The sequence below is a fragment of the Ciconia boyciana genome, chromosome 6, assembly GCF_034638445.1.
Source record: "Ciconia boyciana chromosome 6, ASM3463844v1, whole genome shotgun sequence".
NCBI lineage: Eukaryota > Metazoa > Chordata > Aves > Ciconiiformes > Ciconiidae > Ciconia > Ciconia boyciana.
The window spans coordinates 54,958,124-54,985,602 of NC_132939.1; the positions used below are offsets into that span (position 1 = coordinate 54,958,124).

Genomic DNA, 27,479 nt, shown 5'->3' on the forward strand with positions numbered 1-27,479 from the left:
TATGTAAATATTTTTGAAATATTTCAGATGTAACTCAGAGAATGCTGGAGTTCTACACTGCAAATTACTTTTACTAACTTTGAAAGACAGAGTTTTGTCATGTGACTTTATGCCTTGTTTTCCCAGAAAATTTTTTTAGAAGGATATATTTATCTGGTTATGTAGAAAATTAAAATCAGACAAAACCAGTCTGTCTTTAAGAGCCTGCCTTAAGCCAAACTCATCGGAATAAATCAAGATTAACTCCACTGACATACAGATTGCACAAAGCTGGTCTAAGGCAAGGCAGAATCTGTGCCTATAGGACTTTTAACCATTCATTTGTCTAAACAAATAAAAAACAGTCTTGAAATAGGTAGCCATAGCATAACAGGGAACTACAAAGTAATGACACCTAGTCAAGGTGAGCTATTTTCACATATGTGAAGGAAAACAAAGATCCTAATGTTAATGTGGCACCACTAGCTCTTTGTCAAGCAAATATTCTTTCAGGGATACTGACTATTACTGAAGGGTTGTTGTGCTCAAAGATGCCCATAGTTAAGTGCTTTTGTACTGTATCTTGCTCTTTGGTTCACTTACAGAAAAGTTAATTTGAGAAAAAAATGAGACACAGTGCAGATTTTAATGGTATCTGTAATCATACCTCTTGCCTGGTCAACTCTTCCCTTGATACATTGTGTTTGTAGATTGTTGGAGAGCTGGGCTTCAGATACTCTCATGACAAGTACAAAAAACCATCTATCTAGTTCATTTTTAGTATCGATAAAACATCTGGAGCTTAGTGTAGAAGCAATAGGTGAAGCATTTCTACAAATGTGAAGGAGTGTACTGATGTGACCCTGGAGAATCAGGAATGGTTTAGACATAGGAAATTTTTGCCAGTGAACCTGATCAGTACTCCACTGCCAAAAGCACCTCAGAAAGAAAGCCAAAGTTCTGTGAAAAAGTAAATAAATATTGTCAAGACATACGAGGTTTTGTATGCAACATACACAGGAATGGTCAAGGAGACATTATGGCTACTGTGTTTGAATCCCTAGGGATAACATCCCAATATATGGCTGCATCAAGAGGGCCAGCCTCCAGCTCAGCAAGAGAACAAGGCTGAAGTTCTAACCTCAGTATCTGTACAGAGCAAGGTATTGCAGCTGCTAGTGTACTTCTGTCGAGAGCCTGGTGTGTACTGTTGTTTCTAGTAAGTCGATGTGAAATTTCTATGTTACTGCCTATACTTACCAAGCCCTGAAAAGATTATAGGGCCCAGGACTGAAAATACAATGTCATTGTGTAGAATTCCTGCCTTTCATAATTTCATTTCAGTTTTCACCCTTCTGCTGTAGGTTGTTTATTACTCCATTCAGATCATTCTCCTGATCACACGCCATAGGATTCCCTGTTCTTTTATACTTACTGTCCAGCAAATGCTGAAGCAGGTTTGTCAGTGCCGTCTCCTCCCTGAAATGACCATGTTTCAATGGCACAAGGATGAAACAGTTGTTCTGTGCTTAAAAATACAGTATTTTACACAAGTTGTGATTTCTGAGCAAAGTTAATACAGAGACTCTCATCTGTCCAACAAAATGTTTGGAGAGAACTAGACACATTTTACAGAAGGCCTCAGGCAAACTTTAGCATCAGCCACTGCTTGTGTAAATTTACACATGCAACTGCACTTTTCAAGCCTAAAATGCAAATATGCTTATCATTCATCTTTCCATCAAAGCGATATATGAATTTCTCTCCCACACAGCAGTGTTGAATTACACCTTATGGAAAAATCTTGAATGGCCATAATCTTTGGAGACACGTTTTCCCATTGTAAATTAAACAGGATGTTCAAGACCACCAAGCCTGCACAGAATCCTTTGGTATAGCAGTGGCATGCAAATGGATAAATGAGATGAAAACATGGATAATATGGCCCATCACTGAAGTAGTAAGTGATACAACAATCTAGAAAATACATAGCAACTATTAACTACTCCTTTTAAGTTAAGGATCTGTAACGGTCATTGTATAATTTGTGATTTGGCATATAGGAAAGCTGGTTTTATTTGATGGACGTTTATTCAGAGTTCAGCTGAATTTCACAGTTGCCTGATTCAGGCTGTGGGAGTTAGTCCTGAAAAGGTATGTTGATGTGAGTACTGAGACATTTGGGTGCCAAGTCACAGGATGCTTTTGGCAGTCAGGTGGTGTGCTATTTTCTTTCGAGATAATCGGTCACGTTCTGTACTTGGTGCAACACAGATGGGCTGTAATGACTTAATCGGGATGCAGTGAAATCCCTGAATGTTATGCCTCCTCTTGAGTGCATGGCAGCCAGGGAACAGAGTAAAATAGGCAGCGTACTGTGGTTGTGAATATTTTTTCTTTATTTTTCTTTCCCATTAACTCTTCCTTTATTTTCAATGAGATTCCCAGTGTCTGGATTCTGCAGGACTGGAATAGAGAAGGGGATGGCTTGACTTCAGCTGCTGCCTTGCTGGCCAAGTGGTGCATGTGACTTCTGCAGGGTTGGGATACTTACTCTCCCTTGACAGACTGCAAGCAGTGCTGTTAAGAGCTATTACAGTAACTGTAAGACATTTCTGCTCCTTATGTAGTGGCTCACTTCTGCGGGAAGTAACATAGGCACCAAGGTACTGTTCCTGCCAGAATGCTATGCCTGCCCTGGCAGCAAAGGAGGAGGTCTTTTCCCCTGGGAGTCATCCCTACTTCAAAGAGGTATCCTTGGACACTGCAGAGTCAGCTCTAGCATAGAGACAGGGATTGGAAAATTTTGCTTTTGATCATATTCAGTCACAGACAAAGGGCTTTCTGCAACAGCAGCAGTCCCTGTAAAAGAGCATCAGGCCTAACTGCTCAGTAGACATTGCAGAGCACCAGCTCTTCCCTGTCTTTTCTGGGGATAGTGCAATTCCTGTGCAACATCTGACAGTGTTGCGTTTGGCAGATGTCACTGTTGCATCTCTCTCTGAGAGGTCTGGGATGGTACTTGGCTCGGGAGGGCCACCAGAACCCCCTGGGAGATGTGAAGGGACTGAACAGGGAAAGCAGTGAGCTGCTTTCCAGAGGGCTCTGCCTTCCTAACACAAATGGGTTTCAGACTGAAAGGATGGGGCAAACGCAGAAGCCCTTATTTACAGGCACATCCCAGACCATTCAACACTCAAGAAAAGAGTCCTGCATCCTTGGGCATACACTAGTGCTACTGATTTGGGTGTTATGAGCATCACAGGAGTAAGAACCTCACAACTGCACTAAGCATTCACTGCAAATTTGAGATTGCAACAATTTAAAGTTAACGTTACAGCAGCTTATTTGTGCACCTTTAGTAACAAATAAAGTATGTCCTCTAGGACTAGGAAAGACAGTTCTGGAAACAATAAAGTGATATTATTGCACATTATAAGCTTGTATTTTTAGACCTGAGTGAAGCTTATTGCTAATTTTAGAGAACCCACTTTATGCATAAAGTAGACAGTTCATTAATAAACATATAATTGCTAGAGCAAAGTTAACATTCTTTCAATTTCAAGAAATATTTGTTTCTAGTAGTCTCAGATATCAAAGAAGTTTCTTGCTCAAATGCATTTTTATTCTGAAAGCATTAGAGCAAGAGAAAAATCAAATATATTAGAATGCTAATTAAGATTTAGAATAATGTAAAATATCACATTTAGAGAATAGTTGATATATATATAATTATGTGTATATATATTTAAAAATACAATAATCCTTCCCTTTACAATCTAAATGCTTCATATAAATCTTGTCTTACCTATTAGGTAGCTCCTCTGTTACTTTTCTCAATCAAGTAGGTTTAAAAACCAGATGATGATGTCTGTCCCATATAGAAGTTTTTCAACAAATATTTGCTCTTCCAAAGAGTGATAATCTGGTTTTGTCTGTTATAAATTAACTGCTTTATAAACACCAAGTATTGTGATTCCCATAAATGGCATAATGAGGGAGGGTTATATTCCAGTAAATACGCTATATCTTTCATGAGAAACAAGAGAACAGTAAACTCTTTGCATCCAGCCCTTCAACACCCCAGCAGGAATTGGCCCCGCACAGCCAATCGCCCATGAGAGTTATTTTACAGGGAGGCTCTGAGCTACTCAGTGGTGGAAGCACTATCCAATCCTGCTTAAAATACCCCCTTTCGTAAAATAATAGGTCACTGTTCACCAAGGCGGGGGGGGGGAACAAAAGAGAGGGAGGGAGCAGGTACAGAACATTTGTAGGGGTGTTGTCAGCTCCCTCGCCCTGCAATTCGGCCGTTCCTTTTAGAGGAGAGACCAGGGCTCCACTCCCTGTTTCAAGAGCATGCCAGCTATTCGGTAACATATCAGTATGCCAAAATTAACCGACTGATAAGCACTGAGTGATGTTTCTCATATAAAAGACAAAATGGGGGAAGCAGATATTCCTGCAAAAGTTGTACAGAGCTATGGGAAGCAGGAATAAACTTTTGAATTTTCAGTTGGTCTGGCTTGGACAGATCTGACAGGCCATTTTTGGGTCTTCAGCATTATTAGTTGGGCAAGGCGCCGTCTTTAAGACAGATAGTTTACTCAGCAATTTCTGTAGTGTGGGCGTGATCTAACCTCTTCACTATTTTGATCGTTGGCCTGATTCCAAATAAAATATAAACATGGAACTCCGTATCTTCTCCTTATCCTCCTAAATTACTTTTTAAAATACTCCCAAATTAAACAGAACATTTCATTCTGATTTGGATTGTAAAAAAAAAATAATTTGGCCTTAAAACTTGAGATAAGGGGACTAGTCTCTATTTTTCAACTGAACTGAAAAAAAAATTATTATATGCAGTCTAAGTGAAAGCATTGCCAGAGAAAAGGATGAAATTCTAGAAAACCCATAAAGGACTTGGGCATCCAAGACTCCATGCAAAAAGGCTTTTGTTTGTTGTTGATTAGTATTACTTCTATAAAAGTGACAACAGTGTTTGCTTACAAAGTGCAAGATTTGATTAGGAAGTGCTTAAGACCTGAACGTAGCCCCTCCATGGTCTGACCAGGTTTGTATCCACGTTGCTGGAGGGCACTTGCGGGTGTTATGCACTTAAGAAGTTCAACAAGAGGGGTCATGAAGGCTTGCAGGCTTTAGGTACCTAAATTCTTCCTTGGTTTAAATTCTATTAAAATAGTCTTCCTTTTAGAAACCATCCTGGTCATAACAGGCCCCCAGTATAGGCATTGTATTAAAGAACATGGAAACATAAGACAGGTTTACTGAGTGAAGGCCCTGCTCTAACATCATGCAGTCTATTCCCTAAACATAAAAAGCTCCACTGTGAATGCCTCAATGACACCAGAACTTCAGTTCTCTGTCCAGATGACTGGACTTTTTTTTTCTACTTCCTAACCTATATTTATTTGTGGTTAATTCAGTTGGAATTGAAATTCAAATGTCTTCTCATTACATGGAAGAAATTTGCATCTGATACAGTCGAAAAAAGCTGCATTACTCTGATGTGCTTCTGAATCTGTGCGTCTTCTGTTGTGGCCCAGGAAGACAATACAAGGAAAACCTGATGCACACAAAATCATACCCAGCTTTTGTGCCCAGCAAAATTAGCATTGTTATTAGCAATGATAATAGCAACCAAGCCTCTTCCTAGCCCTCGCACCAGGACCCTGACATGCATGGTCACCACTGGAAGCCCTGCCTGAGTTAAGATGCAACAATATTGTTATTTAATATTCAAAAGCTGAAGTCTTGCTTATAGATGGTAGTGAAAAGAAGGCTTTGAAGAAATCTTAAAGTCTTTGACTGTCTCAGTTAAATCGTTTCTGGACCACAAAAACAACATCAATCCTATTTTATCTGGAAGATAAAGAAGGCTGCTATGAGATGTATTGACTGTGTACAGAGATCCGAGGGAATTGTCTTCCTCTCTAGTTACTCATGAAGCCCTTGCTAGTTTTTCATGCTGGGTAACACCTTGCTGAGAGTGTCCTCCACACACTATTGGGAGTAACTTATTCCTCCCACCAACTACTATTTATATTGTCAGTTGCCCCTTGCATTCAACAGACCTTTCTGAGCAGTAAAACACCACACAACATATGGGTAACACTCTGCCAAACTATACATATTTGCAGAGTGATTTATTGGGAGAGGATTGCTGGTGTGTCACACTGGCAAAATTGCACTTTTCCACAGTTTAAGACAAAACCACTCCTGAGACCAGAACAAGCAAGGGCAATACAAGGGTGTATTGCTGCCCAGTTGGGTCTCTGCTGGGAGCTTGTGCCAGCACAGTGCTGAGGCTGGGCAATAGGCAACTGATATGTCAGCAGTTGAGCTAAAGACCGTCTGTTCTCTAATAGACAGGATTTTTTGGATGCATGTACAACTCTGCAAAATTTGGTAGTGATTATGTAGTCCAGGTTCTTGCCAATCTGTTTGTCAAAGGCCCTGTGACTCTTGGGTACCTGAGGGTAGATACTGCAGAGGCAGGCTCAGCTGCTTGTTCCAAATATTCAGAGGATTTCTGTTATATGCCCCTTTCATCCTTTTGCAGTTCTTCTTGTGGGGTTGGCAACACCTCTGCTTCAGTGGCTGCTTTTCATCTTTCTTACTTTCCCCAGTCTGGTTTAGGAAACCTTCAGTGACTGTGGAGCAACCAATCATCTTAATATTTGGTTTGTTTTGGGCTTAGGTTCCCTGTGCTAACAGTGGTTCCTTGCAATTACAAGCTCCTTGGTACAGTAATAGTGCTTGCTTAGGTAATGCCTCTGTTTCATATGCCGTGCCCCATTTTAGCAATGTTTGTAACTAACTCAACCACAGCTAAGCTTCAAAATGGGCCATGAGGTATGATGGGCATGATTGCAGTACCAAGAGATCAGGTTCCGTGAAGGAAACCGATTATTTAATTAAGTGCATCTGTACCAGGATCCCAGTAAGAGATTTTTGGAGTTTTTGAGTTTCTTGCCTTGCTCAACCAAGGTAATAACCAAATAGATACGTTTCACTCAACGCCCTGTGAATTTCTGTCCCCAGGTAGTGGCTACCCATTTGGTTTCTCAAGGGTAGATGCAGGATATTTACCCCTGTCTTGATGAAGCTAGTTGAGATCAGTCAGAAATACTGTCCAGGCTGGAGTTTGATGAGAAGAATTAAGGTAAAAAGTGTTAATTAGGAAAATACTTGGGCTGAATGTGATCTAACCCCTTCCATGTTTCTTAGACTGAACAAAATACCAGTGTACCAGGAGTAGTGCAGGAGCTACACAGAGATGATTTTCAAGGATCTATTTTTCTTCTGAAGTCCCACTGTGAAATTACTCATAACACATAAACTAACATGCGCTAACAGTTACAAAATAGCTCTTTATACAGTCTTCTGAACATACTTAGTTTGTCAACGAGATGATTCATCAAGGTGGATGCTGCTTCTCCCACTCAAAGAGTGCACATTATAATTGACATCAGCTGGATGCAAACACCCTGATGGCTCCATACCTACACTGTTTATAAGCCCGACCTTTTTCGTAGAGAACTAGGCCTATGCAACTGTTCATATGGGAGGATTCCTGTAGTGAAAGCATCTTTGAAAGGTAAGTATTCCTGCATCTTACCTGGGGTGGGGTGGGTCCGTTACTGTACCAGATGGACAAAGCAGTAAAGCTGTAGTATTTCATAACATAGGGTTGAAGTCTCTCCTTTATATTTTCAACTTCACAGTCAAGTGCTGTCTAATTGCCCTTGAACACACAAATAAAATTGTAATTGTCTGTCAATAGGACATCTTACTATGGAAGCTTTTATAAGGAATTCAAAAATGATGAAACACTGTAATAGTGTTGTCCAGAGAAGTACTATCAATTTTCAGTAACAGGTAGAACATTCATCCATGAGGTATGATGGAAGTAGCATGAATCCTGCTTTATTCCAGGGGATGGAGTAAATGACCTTTTAAAGTCACTCCCAGCCTTGTTTCCTGTGATTCTCTGACTCACAGCAAAGGAACATTTGCATTCTCAGTAATTTATTTGGCCTGGATTTTTACATACAAGAATTCAAGAGCTGCAGCAGGGGGTGGTTGGTGTTTGCCTAGTCCCCGTGGAGCCAGCAGGTGTCATCAGAACCCTTATTTCTCTGGTGGGAAGAAGGATAATTTTGTGTGGTTGGACATCAGCCCTTCTCCGTGCATTACAAAGTTTGTATCATGAGGCAGGACTTAAGCAGGTAGGAAACAAACTTAAACAACCGGCACTGGAAGATACTTCTGTTCTTCTGGGAGGGCATCTCAAAGTTTCTCCAGTAGATGTGAAATGCAAGTGCATTTCTATTTTAAATTCCTGAAAAAAAAAATCAACTTTAAAGGCAGGAATTACAAAGTGTCTAAGAGATTGGTATGTCTAAGGGGAAAAAAAGTTATTATTGCATCTTCAAAGTGGCAGAAAATACTGCCATCAATGACTTCTGATCACCTGAACTTGGAATATGACATATTTTCCCACTATTCCTTAACCAAATTCCATGTTTACATGCACTGCGCAGGCATCTCCTTACTGCTGCAGTAATCAAGCTGAGTTCCTGTGACTTGCACTCTGTCTGGCCTGAAGCAATTACCTGATGTAATGAAGAAATCTCTGCCCTTTGGCCTCTGTAAAAAACAAGCAAAAGATGCCCACCTGCACTTGTGAAATGTGCTGAGGTTTACTGAGTACCAAATGAGTGCAAGCTAATGTTATCCCCATTGCCCAGAGTGGCTGGCAAAGAGCTCTGCATTGTGAGGTCAGGGTTTCTTGTTTGTTTTTTCATTTTAAACATGGATATCAGTGCAGTAACCTGCTACAGGTCTGGTACTAGTTCTCATGGCCTGAGTGTGTGCTTCCTGTAGGGTGCATGTGGTGGGTATTCAAAAGCAACTCTTCTTCCTAGGGAAAAGTATGTATCTACCTGGCTGTGCTTTCACAAAGTATCTAAGCAGGCATTAGTTTTCATACAGGACTTGGTGTCTTTGTTTAAACTGCTTCAGCACTTCACTCTATCTGTTCTTCAATGAGACAAGTCAGTATCCGTGTGCTTCTATTCATTTCTGCATGCTGGTCTTGGGACCAGTCCCTTCTTGAGATTTTTAAAGACAATGTCTGAGTTTACCTGAAAACAATAAAACTAAAGTGGAGAAGCAAAGGCAGATAAAAAAATCTTTAAGAAGACACGAACATTTTCTTCAAATACCATATGAAGCTGTCATAAGGCAACAGCATATTTCTCGTGCGTTTGAGTTAAAAGGATAATAAATTACATGCTGCTACATACAAGAGACATCCATAATGACCAGTCTCAAATGTAAGGCCAGAGACATTGGATACTTGTGTCTGTCACTCATTCACATATATAATATTAATTTTCAAGAAACAGACATATTATACTAAAGATCCGCTATCAGTTGAAAATTTGTAACTAATATTTCCATTGTTTCCTTCCCATAAGGAAAAGTATTTAGACAGTGAAATAGTTAAATGGACAGCAACCCCTGTCTATGAGCTGTGTGGGGACTCAAATATGGTTTTCTTTATATGTCATAAGAATATTGCATTTAATATGTGGGCAGTGCCAGATGTGAGGTGTTAATTATGCATTTCCTTGATTTAAGCGTTAATGTCACTTAGCAACCTTACTCATCTTTGAAATGGAACTTTTTAAGGATGCACATACATTGCTAGTGAGAATAACATTTATATTAGAAAAATAATTTGGGAAATGGAGCAAATGCATGAATCTCTTTCACTCCTGATGGGAACCAGGTGAAAAGTTTGTAGTTTTTTTGAGATGCTTCCTTAGAGCACTACAGCACTTGGTTGCTCTTCCCAGTTCCTGATATTTTCTGGCTAACGTGCCATCCAATTTTGCAACTGTGACTCAGTGAATTTTCAGCTTGTTTTTTTTAAGGAAATTCAGGTTATACTTTCTCTGTCTCGTTCTCTCTCTCTTGCCTTCTCTCCGTTCCATTTTATATATTTTGAAAGTATTCTCTTTTTGCATCCAATCTGACAAGACGATAAAGGTCTGAAACATACAAAATTCATACAAATTTCATGAAGTTGAATGACCTGATCTAGGACAGAGACACTTTTGCAGCCTGCACTGTGGGAGGAGCTGATGAGCTTCTCTTTGCTAGACATCAGAGAATCCACACCAGAGCAGCTATGGAAACCAGGTTTCACTGATTCTGTAGGCCAGATAGCAGTTTATATACACAAAAAATAGTGCATAGGTTTGCTTAATATTTATTTTTATGCTGGTAAGTTACGCCCATGGGTGTGTTGGAGGTAAATGCAACCTTAATATTAAGTTGCTGGATAACAAACAATAGTGTGATATGTTCATGCTGAGCAGTTGTCCTGGTTTCAGCTTTTATATAAGTATCCACACCTAGAGGGTGATAGGACAGCTGGAAGGAGGGGAAAAGAAAAGGAAGACAGGCAAGGTAGCAGGAAGCTGAGGCTTTACTGAACAAAGCTCAGAAATAGTAACAATCCTTGGAGACACTCAAAACCTCGCCCAAGATTTCATCAATCCATGAAGCATAACTGGCCGTTAAAGGACTGTTCCTTGGCTAGTGACAGCATTATGCCACGTGGTTGGTGCTGGCAATGCAGTCTCTTTGCATGCTGACTCACTTGGAGTAGAAAGCTGTGTTCCCACAGGATGTGGACCATGGGCCAGCTTAAAGCACCTTCACCATCAGGGCCTCTGTGAAGATTCAGCTGTAGGTTAGTCTTGCTTTTCTGTGCTACAGCCATAAGCACAATATCAGCACTGCTCTATATGCCTTTTCTTGGAAGGATTCCCGGTCTCCTACAGTTAGGATTTTGTGCCAAACTGAAGCACTTAAAAGCCTGTAATACACTGTATTATATATTCCTTTAAAGAGAGTGGTGTCTCCAGCGTGGGAGCAGTCTTACTTCAGACACTTCCTGGGTCTGTGGCCAGATCAGAATAAGTCACTGAACACATCCAAGACATCCTTCTTACCTCCCAGAAGGCCTCATCTGGCATATTCAGTTGTTCCTTCTTAGTCATTTTTGATTGAAAGCACCTATTTTGCTCCCTATATAATGAAACAATTTTTGGATCCCACTCCATAGTGAATGATAGTAACCTTGGTCAGTGGCTGATTATAGAATGAATGTGAGATTTCTGCATCATATAATTTGCCTTTGATGGGGGTATTCATTTTTCTTTTTGGCATTGTAATGAGCATGGAAGCATTTGCATTGACAGGAGGTTTAAATTACAATTCACCACCCATTCTTCTTCAGTGAGCAGTGGTGTCTTCAAGTTCCAGTCATTGTCCTTCTAAAGGACAGCCAGTCCTGTGGTCAGACTTCTTGTCAGCCAACATTTCTATTTAGTAGAAGATAAACGTAGGGTGAATATGATATTTCAACTACATTTTATTGAGTGAGTGGCTATATTTAACAAGACTTTGCTCTCTCTGACCAGCAGGAAAACAAGTGCTCTTGTGAATGCCAGTGCAGTAATAGCATGAAATTAAGGACTCTGTATCAAGAGAACACTCGAGAACAGACTTTAGTCTTTAGCATCATGGTTCATACACTTGCCACCCAAACTCATATCTTCAGCTTGACCATAGTTATCTTATAGCTTAGGCACATCATACCTGTAATACGTGTTGGAAGATCTAAGCTTGGACACAAAGGTGTTCTGCAGTCCCTTTCTAGAGTAAGAATATAGTCATTGGACCTACTTTGATACTTGTGGTAGGTCAGATCCAGTGATAATCCACCTTGTCTGTGCTCCATATAGGTTGGACTGTATAGGCAAATGTCTGTCTTTGCTTCTGACATGCTCCAGATGTCAGGTCTCAACTCCTTCTTAGACTTGTATATGAGTAATGTGGACCGTATGTGACAATGTGCTCAGATGCTCAGACTCCTGTTATTGTGTACCAGATCAAATTGTTCTTCCCAGGTAATGTGTAACATGATGGGCTACAGAAGATGGATGTCTGCTAGCAGACACATCAGAAGCACTAAAGAGAATATGAAAAACAGAGAACTGATGTTTTTCATCTGAAGAAAGAAACCTGTAAGATACAGACCATTACAATAATAAAGAAAGGAAAATTAACAGGAAAGGAAAGGAATAAAAAAGAAAGGAAAGTCTTTTCAGTGTGGGTATGTTTTATCATTGTATCAGTAAAACTGAACTGACATAGGGCTGTCTCCATGAGGAAATAATGCAGTGGAACTGTGGTGCAAAAATGTTGCTACCCTAAATCCTTGTGTGGACTTTCATTCCAGCATAAGAGTGACTTCTTGGTTGAGCTTAAACTCTTTGCAGGGTGACAAATTTAAAAGGATTTCTTATACCAGAACAAAAGCTTCTGTACAGAAAACTTTCACTCTAGAACTATATTGCTTTAAAATAATCCTTTAGATCATAGCACAACCTTGTTCTTGTGTGCGTACAATTTTAATGTGAAGGTGGAATTATTCATCAAATATAATTTTTGGAAATCAATGCAACTGTTTCTGCCTTTTTGACCGCAATTCAACATGTGAAGCCTTGCAAAACACAGCTTCCACTGCTAGCTAGCACCACAGGAGTAGATATATTGCCCCTCTGTGTCTGTGTGACTCCCATACTTACCTGACTTACAGAGCAGCTCTTACCCTAGGTGTGCCCAGACCTGCCATGGTGTGATGGGTTTTGAGTTCTCACTGAGAGCTGATCCAGTGAGAGACTTCCTGCAGGAGCAATTATACTGGTACAGCTGTGCTTACAGCAGTACAGCTCGTGCTGCTCAGGGGAAGTGGCATAAACAGTCTCTGTATGAAGCAGTTGTAGAGTGACATAACTGTATTACTTCACTGAGCAGGCAGTGGGTTTAACTGTCCTTGCTCAGGCAAGGACCAATTTGGTAATGAATTATGCACATGCTGCAGTTTATGTTGGTAACAGCACATCTAGTTCAAGTAGATGTGACAGATGCAGGTGTTGAGGCCAGTCTGCAGGATGATACTGAAAGCCTGCAAAAAAACAAGCTCAAACAGATGAGGTTGCGAAAGCAAAACTGGAAGCCAGGCTGGAAATTTGGTCCATAAGCACTCACGAAATGTAAATGCCTCTTCTCTTTCTCAGGTCTGCTGAAAAGAAAAATAAGCTATGCAATGGAGTCTTTGCCCAGAGTTTTATCTCCTAGTTTAAAATCAAGCAATAGGGCATGGGGGTGGAAGAAGTATGCAAAGTCAGCATGCTAGCTGCAATGCAAACATGAGGGTTATCTTAAATTTACCCTGAGAGACTGGAAAACAAAGATATAAGCTAGCAGAGCATTTTCTCATAGAATCTCCGCTGTGCATTGAGAGTGTCTTAGCCACAATCTCCTATAGGCATTTGGTTTAATTATAATAGCAGCAGTTAACACTTTTGTGATCCCAAAACAGACAAGAAACATGAGTGTATGCGTGTGTGCACGTGCATGAACATTTGTGTGTGAATGTATCTGTACGAAATAAATACAATGACACTGAACATAGCTTAATGCCAGGACATCAAGCAAACAGGTGCAGAGCTGGCAGGACCGGGGCTGTGTCCCTTTTCCCCTTTAGGTTTTGATCAGGAATGGTGGCAAATTGCAGTCAACCTGAGAGAAGATCTGGGGGAGGAAGCTGAGAAGAAAGCATGCCTTGGTGGAGCACACTCCACCCAGAGAGGCCCCGCTGGCATGTCCAGCAGCACCAGCACTGCTCAATGGTGGGGGGAAACAAGCAGGAGGGAGCAGAGTCCTAAAAACCACCGTTCCTTCTGTAGCTCAACAGTGATGCATTTGAGCTGGGGAGAAACCTCTGTTATAAAGTGCTGTCATCAGTCTCCCAGTAATCTCGAACATATCCAGATTTTGTGCTACCTTGTTGTACGGTCTTGGTCACTTCCCCATCTGCATGGGGTGTGGGGCTCACCTCTTGAAGCACTTAATGAGCATTGAGACATGCCCTGTTTTGGTAAATGTAACCTGCATTGGTTGCAATATGATATACATTGTAGGCAGAACTAAGCTGAAAAAAATGTGCTGGCTGTCCTGAAGTGTGTATTTTTGAATCTGCAATGATACGGTGATCCCAATTGTCATATCCTAAAAATGTGGGGTTTGCTCGTATCAGGTTAAAGGGGACATTTGGAAGTTGGTATTTCTTCTGCAGGGGCAATCGCGCCTCCGAATGTGGCAGCAAACACACTTATACTCCTGACTTCAGACTTCCAGCTTTGTGAAGTCTCTCCTTTCCCTTGCTGTCCCCGTCTGTGCTACCCAGGGCAGGGGCACAGGGCGGATGACGCTGGGCCTCTTGCATCATGGTCAGTGGCTCTCTGCTTGGCAGCGAGGCTGGGAGCCGCAACCCCATGGCTCCTTCCACCCAAGCTTCTATTTATCCTCAGCCCTCACCGTAGGAATACCCCCGGTTTCTCAAGCACGTGGCCTCGCATGTAGCTGGGCTCAGCCCTGGCACCGCCAGTCCTGGTGGCCATGGGCAGAAGCAGACCGAGGTAAGCTAACCTCCCGTGCTAACGAGGGAGGCCGGGCATTTCTGCAGCCACCAGATTAAACACACCCTTTGTTTCTTGAACCTTGCATTTGTATTTCATTAAAGTCTGGAATCATTAGAAAGTTTTTCTGCTGTGACCAGAGGAAGCCAGCTTCATGAGGAAAAATGCATACGAGATCTGCCTGTTTGGGAAGACTGCTGAGTCAGCCAAGCTTCCCTGACTGATGCCGGCGGGCTATGTGGGACGGCATCACCCTTGCTGCCCAGCATGACAGGCTGAGTTCATTTCCACTGCAAAGCCACTCCAGAAGCGTATCTTTTCCTCACTACTGTATGAGGAACTCAGGATGTATTTTGAGAATATATGAAAAACAAATCCCTCTAGTGTATATTGCTAAAGCTTTTGTTACTGTTTTGGATGTTATACAAATATTAAGTCGTGCTAGACTTTTACCTGTGGCCAAATGTGTTACGTTAGTTAAACAGTTATCCCACTTGCTTTGAAGCCAGCTATTTCAACACACTAGGTAGTCTAATAATCACTCAGCTGCATCATTTAGCAGGCAAATAGCTTCTCTGTGTAAAAAAAACATAGCAAACCCAGGGATATAAAATAAAGACTAGAACTAGATCAAGCTGTAACACAAGTATTTCAAATTCATATCTTCAGATTGCATGGAGAGTGATCACAAACACAACCAGATTCTCACACTGGTCTCCTACAGCCAACAACCCACACAACCACGTTCACACCTGGCCTGCAACAAGCAGTCCTTAAAAATGCTGCCTGTCATCAATGCCCCAACAGCAACAAGACTGTATGGTTCAACGTCAGTCCTGGTTAGAGGCTGGGCACTCTGGGAGTGGTGATTTTGACACATGTGAAAGAGCACACAGGGATTTTGCCACAGCAACTTCTGTGTAGCTGTCACAGAAGGACAGTCGCAGTGATTTACAGCTGGGAAGATTAGTTTTTAAGCAACCATGAAGAAAGCAACCTACTAGAGTTTTTAGCTGTGATTTCACCTCCTCTCAGTGAGCTGCTGTCCTGTGCCAGTGAATAGAGGCATGCTGATGCCTTCCACTAATCTGTAGCTGACTGGCTCAGTTACTGAAGATAAGACAGAATAAATAATGATGAAATCTTATTTCTTATGGCTATCCAGGCAAATAAAAAAAGGTGCTTTTGGTCAAGTTGCTAAATATCTGGTGACTGAATAACAGAGTATGAGTATATCAGATAAGATAAGGAAGCAAGGAAAAAGGAGTCGTACGGACGCCTGTTGTACTGCCTTCCTCAGTTTCCAGACTAATGAAGCAGTTCAAAATACTGTTCATGGGACAGGTCTCCCCTGACCACCTCAACAGAGTGGAGAGGAGTCTGTTAACCCTGGAGTGGTCACCCAGAAGATCCCTGGGCTGTGGGTCACAGCCTCCTGCCTGGGGTTGTCCCCTTGCACTCAGAGGGAGTAGGGGCAGTCAGGGTCTCCTCCCTGTGGCTGCCCAGAGCTCTCCCCTCCGTGACGTGGCCAGCCCCATGCCAGCCTTCCCCTATGGTCTTGCCACCCAGCTGTGGGGAAGAGCTGGCAGTCCTGTGGTCCGACACATGGCAGGGGGCTCGATGGGAGGGCAGGCCAGGCAAAGGTCCTTGGAGGAGGATGGGGACCTGGCTGCCACCCAGGGCTGTCTCCTTGCCTCGAATCCCTCTTCCTCCTCTCGCACCAGCTCTTGCCTTTTGTCCCATATTGGTCCACAAGGTTTTCAGTGCGTGGCAGCTGGCAGAGCTCACTGACTGACTACAAAGGGGTGGTTTTTTGGGGGGTGTTGTCTTTCCAAAACGTCAGTTCTTTATGTGACATCACCTAGGCACTGGGAGAAGGGACTTCTGGGACACTGGTATCACTGGTATCAAAGGTGGCATCCAGGGCAGCTCTACTGTTCCCTTTCTGGATCCAGCTTGTGGCCACATGTGAGTCTCTTGCATCTTTCATGGGCTTCTGCCCCCCTTCCCTTCTCAGTAACCTCCAGGATCATCCTCCTATGGCCAGGGTGCTGCATGCACCATGGTCTCTGCTTCTCTATGGGTGCCAGCATCCTCTTACTTACTGCTGAAATGGGTATTTTGGTGCTGCAGCCTCGGTGCACCCTGGGGCTGCTCACCTGCTGCCTTCCACTTTTGCCAAAGAGACAAGTTGGACAGGTCTGTTGTCACTGATACATCATTGCATGGGGTATGTCAGCCCTTCAGGTGTCACTTGGCCGAGGGAAGAGAAGCTGCAGACAGTCATGGGGTAAGGGGTGCTGGTGCCTCCACGTTGAAAGCTCCTATTTTCCCAAGCCCTGGGGTCTTGCTTGGTATCTTGGACATCCTGCAGTAATTACGATGACAGAGTGCAAGTGAGATATGTCATGCTCGTTCACATCTGCAGCCTGCAACAGCCCCCACCTTGAGTCTCCCCTAGTCAGGGGAGCGCTAAGTTTTCTGTCAGCACTGTCTCTTCTCTAAAGGCCAGGGCTCTGGTCATGCTCCTCCTCCAGATCCACTCATTTCAGAGATTACCTTGCACTATATGGGGTATTTTCAGATTGCATATAGGAAGAAAGAAAGCAATAGGGCTGTTCTGTCCTTTGGCTCTACCCAGGTGAGCAGGGGACTCGCTGATATTACCAATTTTTTTGCATCCAAGTAACAGAGTAGGTGGTTTGAATTCCCACCGATTTCTTATATACAAAATCCTGTTTTGTTGAAAAAAAAACAGATGCCTTATATGCAAAGATGAGAATTTATCATAATATATTTAAAATTATAACAGTATTCTTACCCAAGAATTATTAGTCTAGTCACAATACTAAGACTTACAGTTCAGATTATGTATAGTTAAAATTAATTTACACAAACTTTTTAGTGTCTTGCCCATTCTCTGGTGTTATGCTCACCCTTTCTCTGCCCCACTGGTTCCTCAGGTCAATGGCTTCAGCCCTAGGGGAAGGGGATGGCAGGACAGCCTCACCCTGCATCCTTGCCAGGAAGACTACAAGGGTGGTGGGTGCAACCTCTGTGCTCTGGGGTCTGCTCGGGGTCATTTTGATACATTTGCTCACATGCTCTACCCCTTGCTCTTCCTTCATTGGTTCACAGTTCCACATTACACCTGAGTTTACTACCTGTGCTGTGTTTTACATACATTGGGTACTCAATGTCTGTTCTCCTAGTTATCCCCCAAACGAGTTTTACCCAGCTCCCAAGGCTGCAATCTTTTGATGACCAGTAGCTGAGCACTGGTGAGCTGTTTATAGCCCTGAGGCCTCCAGTATCATCCTGTGACTGTACTCTCAAGTCCCCTGCTATCATCCCACCATGCCTGTACTCCTTCATTTTTTTCATTCTAGGGCCATAGACACTTTACTCTATGCAGAATAACTACTTGTCTTTAATATCTCCTAGCTATAGAAATATCTGTATTTGTAACTATATGTAAATGTTATACCTTACAATCATATAAAGCTAAGGAAAAATTTAAACAAATTAGGTAATAGCACCCGATTGCTGGATAATTACTGTTACAAACAAAAAACCTAAAACAAAACCCCAGGCAGGCCAGGACAAGTCCAAGCAAAGCCTGACAAGTGCAGAGACCTGAGGCCTGCTCTGTTAGTTTAACACAAAGCAGGTAGCTGTGTTACAAGAAACAACACTGCTGTGTTTGCAAGGCTAAAGATTATGCTGACCCATGTCTTTGTTCAAGCTGAACAAGAGCTATCAGATTACACCTGCCTGAAGTGTAAATGGGGAGTTTCTCCCTTGACTCCTCTTTGCAGGGGGGCTGAAGGACGTGGGGTGGGAAGTGAGGGGTGTTTTGGTTCCCTTCCTCCAGGTACAGCCTTGGATGATGGAGAGAAAAGAGCAAAACGTACCCCAAACACCTCCTTCCAGAAATGGTGTGTGAGCCAGGGAGGCTGTTGCAGCCTTGGGATGTGGTACTTGGAGCACTTGGAGGCTGTCGGGCTACAGCCGTTGGCATGGCCCTGGTGCAGTCAATGACACGGGGCTTTCCACCTGGCCACGGGACAAACAGGTTGCCCAAACCTGGGATCACCACAAGTGCAGCTGTGAGTCCCATCCACATGCTCATTAGCTGTGTCAGCTGTGTAAGTCACTAATGAACCTGGTCGTTAATTGCTCCCAAGATGCGCCTCTGGCTCATTTATATCCACACATTGCCCATTGCACCGAGTGGGAAGAGCTCATTGCCTGAAGCCCTGCCTTTCTGCCCAGCCTTCCCCGTGCTGCCTTGAGGTGGTCCGCAGGAGGCAAGGAGCCCCTGTTGCCTCCTCCCCTCCATTTCTTGGGAAGAAGGAGAGCAGGACCTGCTGGTGGAGCAGGTGCCACCGCCGAGCCGGCAGCATCCACCTCCCGCAGGAGCAAACAGTGCCAGCAGGTGGGAGGGATAAAATGTTAGTCTGCAGGAGGGAGAGTGGGAGGCTGTGAAAAAGATCTGGTGCGCAGAGGAAACATGAAGAGTGAGCGTAATAGGGAAGATCTGTTTGGTGTTGCTTGTGGCGACAAGAGCAGGATTAGGAGAGTAGGACTTGGTGGATGGGGGGGAGATAAGAACGGGCCACATACATAACAAAAGGCGCAGCGCAGCACGGAGGTAGGCAGGGAGCAAGCTGTCTGCTGCTCTTTTGTGCTAAGTGTGGTGCCTGCCTTTTCTTCAACACTATCTCTGGCAAATCCTGCAGTGGAAAATCACAGCACAATGTCAATACACCAGGAGCTATTGCCTGATGAAGCAAGTCTGGCAGACGGCTCCTGGACGCCGATCTTGGCATTGGCAGGAAATCCCCTGTGGGAATGGCAGACACCCCTTATCGCCACCGCTCTGTCTTCCCGTGGCTGGCACTCAGGCACCACCTCGCCTGCTGTCCCTGCCACCTCCACAACACATTTTACAAACACAGAGAGATCATATAGGAGATGCAGCGAGAAGGGAAGCACAAGCTGCAGAGCGCCAGTTCTGTGTGGCAGCATGTTTGCCCCTGCACCTCCCTCCTACAGCCCTGTGGGCTCATTTTCCTGGAATATGGGAAGAAAACAGAATTCCCAAAGCCTGCTTCTGAATGGCACATGTGTCTGTGAGAGCTCCAAGATACTGAGGGCAAGGAAGAAAGGAGTCTCCTTCCCAAACTATGGATTAACAGCCTGCAAAAGCTGATGCAAGAGATTCTCTTGATCTTCAAATCTCCCCCAGAACCACATGGGGACAACCTTCCTCCTACTATGCTGTATTTCTATGTATATGTCTCTATCAACTCCAAAACAGTTTACAAGGGAGCGAGCAATATTTAATCTTGCAGCTGCCACAGGTAACTGTGCAGAGACCTCTGTTTCTTCCACATTTCTTGATGTAAACTGAGGATCACTCTACTAAAATTAATTATGTCAGTTTTTCAACTGGTGCAAATTGGTGCGACTCTAGGGAATTCAATACACAGCTCAGGATCTCACCTCTCTGAGCTCTCTCATCCCTAAAGGTTTTACTGTTTCTTTGCTGAATGCCCTTTCTTTAAGAGCAGTTAACAGTAGGAGTGATAATGGCTAACACTGACCCTATTGGTGCTGCACCATGCAGTCATATTTCAGGAAGACAAGAAACCTGTAAACTCAGATAGGGTGCCTTATGAATTATCGCTGTGTGGACATCGGGCCACAAAGCTACCCAGACAGATGGAGGTGAGTGCAGGAAGGAGCCAGGAAGATGATGTAGTGCACATGCATCTCCTTCACTGGGAGTTCTGCCATCGATGCTTGTGAATTGTTCATACACTTGTCAATACCGAGACTGTGTCTATTTAGTCAAAAAACACAGTCAAGCACCATGTATGAGAGTTAACAGGAGCTTTTTACTAGGAACACAGAGCAGAAAAGGGGCTTTCCTTTTGACTGTGAAAGGGGAGACAATACTTTGCACCAGACTGATAAAATCAGACGTGCTCTTAATTTCACAGAGACAAGACCTTGCTGAGGCTGTGTTAGCTTCCCAAGCCATTTGACTGCTCCCGACATGATTCCTGATGCCATGACACCATTTAATCTCCTTCTAAAAACCACAACTGTAGGGAAGAAAGGGGCAGCTGTGCTCTTTCTGGTACCTGTTGCCAAGGCAGGTCTGTTGAAAGCGGTTACCAGCCAGCCCTCAAGCTGCCTTGTGTCCTACCTGGGTGCCTGCCACCACCCCCTGGGTCAGGCGATCTGCTTATGGGGTGCTCCCTATCTACTTTGTTGGCTGTAACAGGACAGCACTTGAAATATCTACAATTTTCCAGTACTTTATTATACGTTTCCCACAAATTGCAGCTGATAGTATGCTTGTGTAATTGCCATCCAAATACCTCACCTGCCCATCCAGCTACATCCTCCTTCTGGCCACTGATGGATACATGTGTGAGAAGTCAGCTACTCCCATGGGCTATCTAAGTCTGTCGAATTGGCAATACGTGGTTGAAAGTCTTCAGGTTCAAGAGCAGATTTGATCCTCCTGCTCTGTTTTGAGCTGCAAGAAACTCAGGAAGATTTGCTGCTAGATTAATGCTAAAAATGATAAACAGTTTCTGGTGGAGAAAGGATATTTCTTTCCCTGTTGAAGACAGCTTTTCACATTCCCAGTGTTGTCTCCATTAGAAGCTTCAGTCTCCCGTGACCCTGCATTGTTGATCCAATTCTTCCCATCTCTTCTTTACTTACTTATGGTACATTATAACCACTTCTACTTTGTTTGCAAGAGTGCTAATCATTTTATCTGCTATTCTGGCTGACAACCAGCTATTAAGCTGGAGTCTTCCATTGTAATACAAATGCCTCTCTCTGAATGCTGCCAAATCTTAGGTCTTTCCTTGGCTTTCAGTCAAGTAAAAAAGGCATTCTTTGCTAGCTGAATTTTCCTTGCTTCCTCTTAAGCAAGTGTCACAGTCAATACCAATAGTTTTTGATAATGGCATAGAATGAAAACTCTTGCTAAAAAGGAACCATATACTAAGCTGGTACAAATGGAAATAAATCATGTCATGCAGTTTCACATCTTCTTTAATCAGCAATACCAAGCAGAATTCATATGTCACTTCAGCTAGTAATAGTCGGGTTAACTATTTTTCCTATGAAGAGTGTACTGTTTGTATCTCTATCAAAAATCAGCATGAGGAAGGGATGGTTGAATTCAATGGTTGGAGGAAGAGACACTGTCATTATTTCAGCAGCAGTTGCTGCTGCCGCCTCAGTACCTCTCTCATCAACATCCAGTGCAGCCTTATGAACAACCTGGGAATAAAGAAAACAGACAGTCATTCTGAGCAGACAACAGCCACCTGAGAGATGAATCAGACCCTTTTAAAGCAGCCCTGCTTTGGAGGATCCACTGAGAAGTGAGTAGGGGCAGCAGCAATGTGAGCTGTCTTGTTGTAGTCATGGCTGCTTTAAATGAGGACCAGGATGGACCTACAGAAATCTCCTCCTCAAAAAAAGTCCCAGATTATTTTTCCTCTGTCCCAAAAATTGAATGCAGGATGGATTGAGAGCTTGTAAGAGCTTGTCTGCACCTCCGAAACTGAGTCTTCGGGGTGGGAGGACAGGCTGTGGTACTGCCCTGGAGCATTAGCAGCTCCCCTTGAGGAGCTGGGGATTGATGTTCCTCTCATGTTCCAGATACCCCACCAAGAGATCTTGGCCAATACTAGTCTCAGAAAAAACAGATGTGCAGGAAACTAATCTGATCTCCACTGTCACCAACAGTGTCACCACTGCCAAATTCCTCTTGTAAGCTTGCAAGCTGAGGCCAGGGTGAGCCCAGCTGCAGGCAAGCTGGGAGCTGTATTTAGCTGGTGTTTCTGGATGCTACCACAGAGTGGTTTTCCTGCATGTTCATGAAAGAAAGGAAAGGGCTGACAGCCACAGACTTACTTTAGAAACCTTCAGCTCCGGGGCGCCAGTGATGCCAGAGAGATCCGCCTGGTTGGTGAACACATCCACAATTCCCATCTTGCTAAGGGTGTTCATTATTTCATAGGTCCCAGAAATAGAAAATTTGGGGAAGTAGAGGCTCATCAGGCTGTTAGGTAGAAGAGAAACACAAGAAGGTGGTGAGAAGGATCTTTCACCGAGGTAAATGATGGTGAGAAAGCTGTGTAATTCCCATGAGTGTCAACCCCAGTGTGGCTGGACCAGCCCTGCGTGTACAATGAGCACTAATTCAACTGCTGGTGCTTCTCATGGTGATAAAGGCACTATCATTCATAATAATAAACACAATAATAATAACAATAGTAATATCTATCTGGTGTTTTGCTTCAGCAAATCTGAGAGCACTCTGCAAAAGAGGACGGTAACAAGAGTCCCTCTCTACAGCCAAAGAAGATGAGGTGCAGAGGTAATAGCCCATGTCGCTCAAGCAGGTAGAGGCCTGAAGTGGGGCACAGACAGAGTCTGCTGGGGGAGAAGTGTGGCACATCCCAGCACTTCAAAGCAAGGCAGTGTTTTTGGCATAGCTGTGGCATTTGGCATGGCTCCAGGGAAGGTCTGTGCCTGGCTGCCTGCACGTTTGGACACCCTATCCTCTAACCGTCTTCCTCCCGTGGGCTGGCCACAATGGAGTTTGCCTTTGACTGTGAGCTATCTGTCGGCAGCTCCTGCTTAGTATGCGTTCTGTTGGATTTCTCTTCATGTGCTGTCTAGGGATCCTTGGAGCCTCCAAGTCACCTACTGCAGTGATTGCCATTTAGGTAGCTCAAGTCTTTTGCTGTCTCACCCAGAGACAGCTTGGGTTGAACAGCAAAATGGACGGGATCTAAACCCCACTGCTGTTGCCTTTATGTGATACTGCCCAGTGCACTAGAAGCTGGTGGGACCAAGTGTATTAGCACTGGCATCAACATAATAGTAGAGCTGAAATTGCTATTTGGTTCTCACAGCCTCTCCCATGAGGAACTTATTCCTGTGTTGATCTTGAAGGAACTTGCACCAAGAATTCATTTAGATAATGATTTTCCTGATTTTGCAGCTGAGAATTATACATTTTTATTTTTCACATTTGAGATATCACGTTATTAGCTCATAACCAATTTGCTTCCCTTTATGTTTTTATTAACTGTGCTGGCATTTCTATAATGATGCACCAAGAATCATGGGTGTGAAATGCACAGCCTTATTAGTTGTGAATCAGGGCAGAGCTTGGTAAATTAGGCACGTATTAACTTGATATTACTCATCTACTGGTCCTAAGATCTCTTCCCTCCCAGACAAACAAGGTTGTAAAATGTGCTAGCTGATGGTAGTGTCAATGGTAGGAGCTAACAGAACCTCATTCAAAAACAAAATGCCAGAAAATCAGGACACCCACGATTAATCACTAGCCTGTTCTAACAACCACTGTGTGCTGCAATGGTTCTTGTAAGGAAGATATTTGTGTAGGACATATTATGTATGTATGCATTACTACAAACTGTTTAAGTTATGGTTTATTTAAGGTTTAGACATATGTCTGAGTCACGGTGTGTCAGTGACATATGAGAGGTAAAACACATTAGCTGAAACCTCAGTATAGGCGATTTGCCTTAGAATTGCCACCTTCCCACTCAGTCAATGGACTGTTTTAGAAACGCCAATCTAGGCTTGCTATCTGGGGCTCCTGGGAGCTCATCAGGATGCTGTCCGCTCTCGTGGGGGGAGCAGCAAGCCACTCAGGCATCAACAAGAGAGTAGTTAAATACCAACCAGCTGCAAGATTTTTACAGCTAGGGCACAGAAGCCAAAAATAACCCACTCAGTTCCCAGAATCAGCAAGTTCATAGGGTTTACATTCCCAAAAAAGAAAAAAGACTATAAATCTAGGTGCCGCTGCAGCTGACTGGCAGAAGATTACCTCTGGAAGAGATGGTCTGACCATTCCTGGATGGTTTCCTTGACCAGAGTTTGCTCTAACTGCTTCATTTTCCCTTTTTCTGGCAGAACCAGAAATGCAGTAGCACTCCCATTATAATGAAGCTGTACCACGGTGCATGACAGCTCCTCATCAAAATAGAAGTCAAATCTGCCCGTCTGGTGCATCATAGGGACTTTCACAGTAGTTCCAGCATCCACAAAGAACTCCCTTTCTTCGGTATCCTCTGGTTTAAAAGGCTTTTCCCAGTTGCCTGATACAGAGAAGGAGAATGCAAGTGAATATCCCATGTCACATCCCATCATAAATTGAATTCTATATAACTAATAATAATATTGACCCATTCCTCCATTTGTGCAATTCAGAATTTTCAAACATAACGTTTTAAAATGTGTATCACAGTAAGGCAAGAATCTTTTACCTGATGAAAAGAGTGCATTAGATTCCAATTTCATTGTATTTTTCAGATGCCAGTAATGAACTAATTAGGTGTTTTCTTTGTACCTACCATTACTTTTCTGTTCAGGTGATCTAAGTGGCCTTTCTGTAAGTTGTCATTTAAGGGCTTACCTGACATCATCTGTGTACTCATATGCTGTACGCATTTAATTTCTATTGACTTTAATCATAAGCCTCAATTTGTAGATAAATTAACGGAGGATCTCATATCTGAGTGCTGTTGTGTCAGGCTTAAGAGTACATCATCTAACCCACATCTGAAATGCACTGTGTTTCCATTTTGTTCCTTAAAATGTCCTCCCCTGTTCATCACTAGCTTCTTCCATATATAAATATGTTACTGTGTATATATAAAGGACTCTGATAGGAAAAAAATGGAGTATGTAGTAAATTAGGCTATTGAATCATGCATACTTTTAAAGAGAGGCATTAAAAGGGTTAGGTCATGCATGCTTCTCAGTGCTTTCACTGAAAATTAGAAGAACATGGGGCAATTGGAGTTATGGGTAAACCCATGAAAGTGAGGTCAGGCTGCATGGGAGGCTGCGGCTTGGAGCAGACTCCTGTGGCTGCCACAGAGAGAACCAAGCCTGTGTGGCCCCCGGATGCCTCCCCATGCCAAGCTGGGTGCTGCCACCTCTCCACCACCTCCAATATGCCATTAGGGGCTCTTCTGGCCCAGCAAAGAGCATTTGAAATTTCCCCCAGAGCAATTTCGAAATGAGGTAGCTGAGATTAGATCAGTTGACAAGAATGAATAAAGTGAATGTGAATCCTAGAGGATTTACCTTTAAAGAAAACAAAGCTAGCCAGAAGCATTACAGTCTGTGGATCCATGTCCTTGACCAAATTAGTAATTTTCCCATGTGTTTTCATCTCTATATAATCATTGATCTGCTTCTCGGCTTTCATGGGATTGTTAAAGTCAGTGGTAAAAGCCTCCAGCTGATATAGAGCTTTGGCATCATGTAAAAACTTTTTTAGAGGTTTCAGCTTCTCTGTTAGAAAGATGGCATTCCCCATGTTGAGCTGGACCCCACTCTCAGGATGGCTCAGCATGTGCATAAGGTTGTGGAAGCCTTCATGTATCTCTTTCTCCTGAATCTCTGTCAGGTTGAAGGTGAGTCCTTCCAGGATCTGAGACTGAGTGGTTGATCTAGCCCCTAGGGCCAGCATCGCAAATGCAGTGGAGATGCTTACAGGAGAGAAGAAAATGTTCTTATTAGGTGCCTCCAGTGTAACCTCTTTAAAAAATTGAAATGCAAAGTCAGCATTGTTTGGCACTAGTTTGAGGCAAGCGATCGCTTCATCTCCGTGATGTATGTGGTGTTTAGGTTCATTTGAATCATGTCCATTGCGGTGGCTGGGGGGGAGCTGACCATGGGCAACAGCATGAAGCCCAGCCAGTAGCAAACTTATGTAGAGTGTGGTCTTCATCTTCTTGTATTAAAATCCTATGGAAAAAAGGAGAAGCTATTACTAAGGTAAGTAGATTAATTAAGTAGAAATAGTTATTCTGTCATTCCCACTGAATAAGAAATATTATATCTTTCTTTTGTCCTCAGTTTCCGTGTTCTCCAACTCGTCAGATTTTTTTTAATTTTCCCAGGCCTCCTGGCAAGTCTCCACCAACTCTTTTTGCCACCCTCACCTAAATACCTGCAAAGACAAAATTCAGTATGGATTAGCTGAATACACAGCACCCTCAGCAGGCCAGAGAACGGAGCATATCCCATCAGAAAACACACCATGGCTAATCACTGGAGGGCTGCAATACCACTGTGCTTTTGACACTAATGGCCTAAGATAATTCCTGGAAAGCGCATCACAGAAGAAGTCTGGATGTTTTGTGAATAAAGGAAGAAAGAGGAAATTCATGCAAGTGGGCAGCAATCAATAGCTACATACAAACAGAATTTTTGTTTGCTCCTACAGCAAACAGGCATGAAGGAGATCTTTAAATAAACTTTTGGTCAGATTGATCAGGCACCCTATTTCAAGAGAGGACAAATGGCAGCGGCTGTTTTTCAGTAGCAAACTGAATATAAAGCCCTATGTCTCTAAGGAATAGGTGCTCTTTCTTTTTGAATAAAAATGATGTAACGCTTGAAATAAGAACCTGAAGTAATGTGTTGTCTCTTAATAGACAAACCAAACCATTGGAGTGGGTTCATTTTCAGCACAGCAGAAGGAGTCAATGTCATTAACAAAAACAAGGCCTTGTTTTTATCAGATGGTCTACTGGTCAAAGGGCAATACATTTATCTTAACCTGTTACGCTTGGCTGTGGTATCTACATTCCTTTGCAGAGCTGACATTCTGCACTGTATAAGCTCTTACAAAGGGACCTTGGAAATGTGGATGTGAATGTCCCAGTGGGCCTCATTTCTGAGGAGGAATCTAAGGCAAAGAAATGGTGAGAGAGTTGCAAAGGATTTGGGGAGATAATGAGCCAGCTTTGCTAAAACTTGTGCAAGGAGAGGCATATTAAACCAATTGCACCCTTCTGTTCTGGCATGATTCAA

At 43.1% G+C, this 27,479-nt stretch overlaps 2 protein-coding genes across 3 annotated transcripts in view; one reads left to right on the forward strand and one right to left on the reverse strand.

Moving 5' to 3' along the window:
• Nucleotides 1–26,973, forward strand: part of PPP4R4 (protein phosphatase 4 regulatory subunit 4) — a 111,816-nt gene extending 84,843 nt beyond the window's left edge. The window contains exon 27 of one of the 2 annotated variants that reach the window (XR_012042986.1): nt 1,044–1,124. Coding sequence is in view for 1 of the 2 variants with exons in the window: in XM_072864430.1 (XP_072720531.1) it covers nt 26,564–26,609 (46 nt within the window). In the remaining variant the exon portion in view is untranslated. Of the gene's footprint in view, nt 1–1,043; nt 1,125–26,563 lie in introns of those variants that run through there. The other variant, XM_072864430.1, reaches the window with a different exon arrangement.
• Nucleotides 21,687–26,391, reverse strand: LOC140652956 (alpha-1-antiproteinase 2-like). The gene is made up of 4 exons (XM_072864440.1): nt 25,743–26,391; nt 24,478–24,748; nt 22,521–22,668; nt 21,687–21,881 (listed from the first exon to the last, which is right to left on the reverse strand). Exons 1-4 carry the CDS (start codon nt 26,389–26,391, stop codon nt 21,687–21,689), a joined length of 1,263 nt encoding a protein of 420 aa, XP_072720541.1.
• Nucleotides 26,974–27,479: the final 506 nt, after the last annotated feature.

Excerpts from the sequence above, each read along its gene's own strand:
- LOC140652956 (XM_072864440.1), bottom strand. The coding sequence starts at position 26,391 with ATGAAGACCACACTCTACATAAGTTTGCTACTGGCTGGGCTTCATGCT. Across the intron at positions 24,749-25,742 it reads TAGCTTTGTTTTCTTTAAAG|GCAACTGGGAAAAGCCTTTT; the intron begins GTAAATCCTCTA and ends TCTCTGTATCAG. Across the intron at positions 22,669-24,477 it reads TCAGACCATCTCTTCCAGAG|CCTGATGAGCCTCTACTTCC; the intron begins GTAATCTTCTGC and ends TCTACCTAACAG.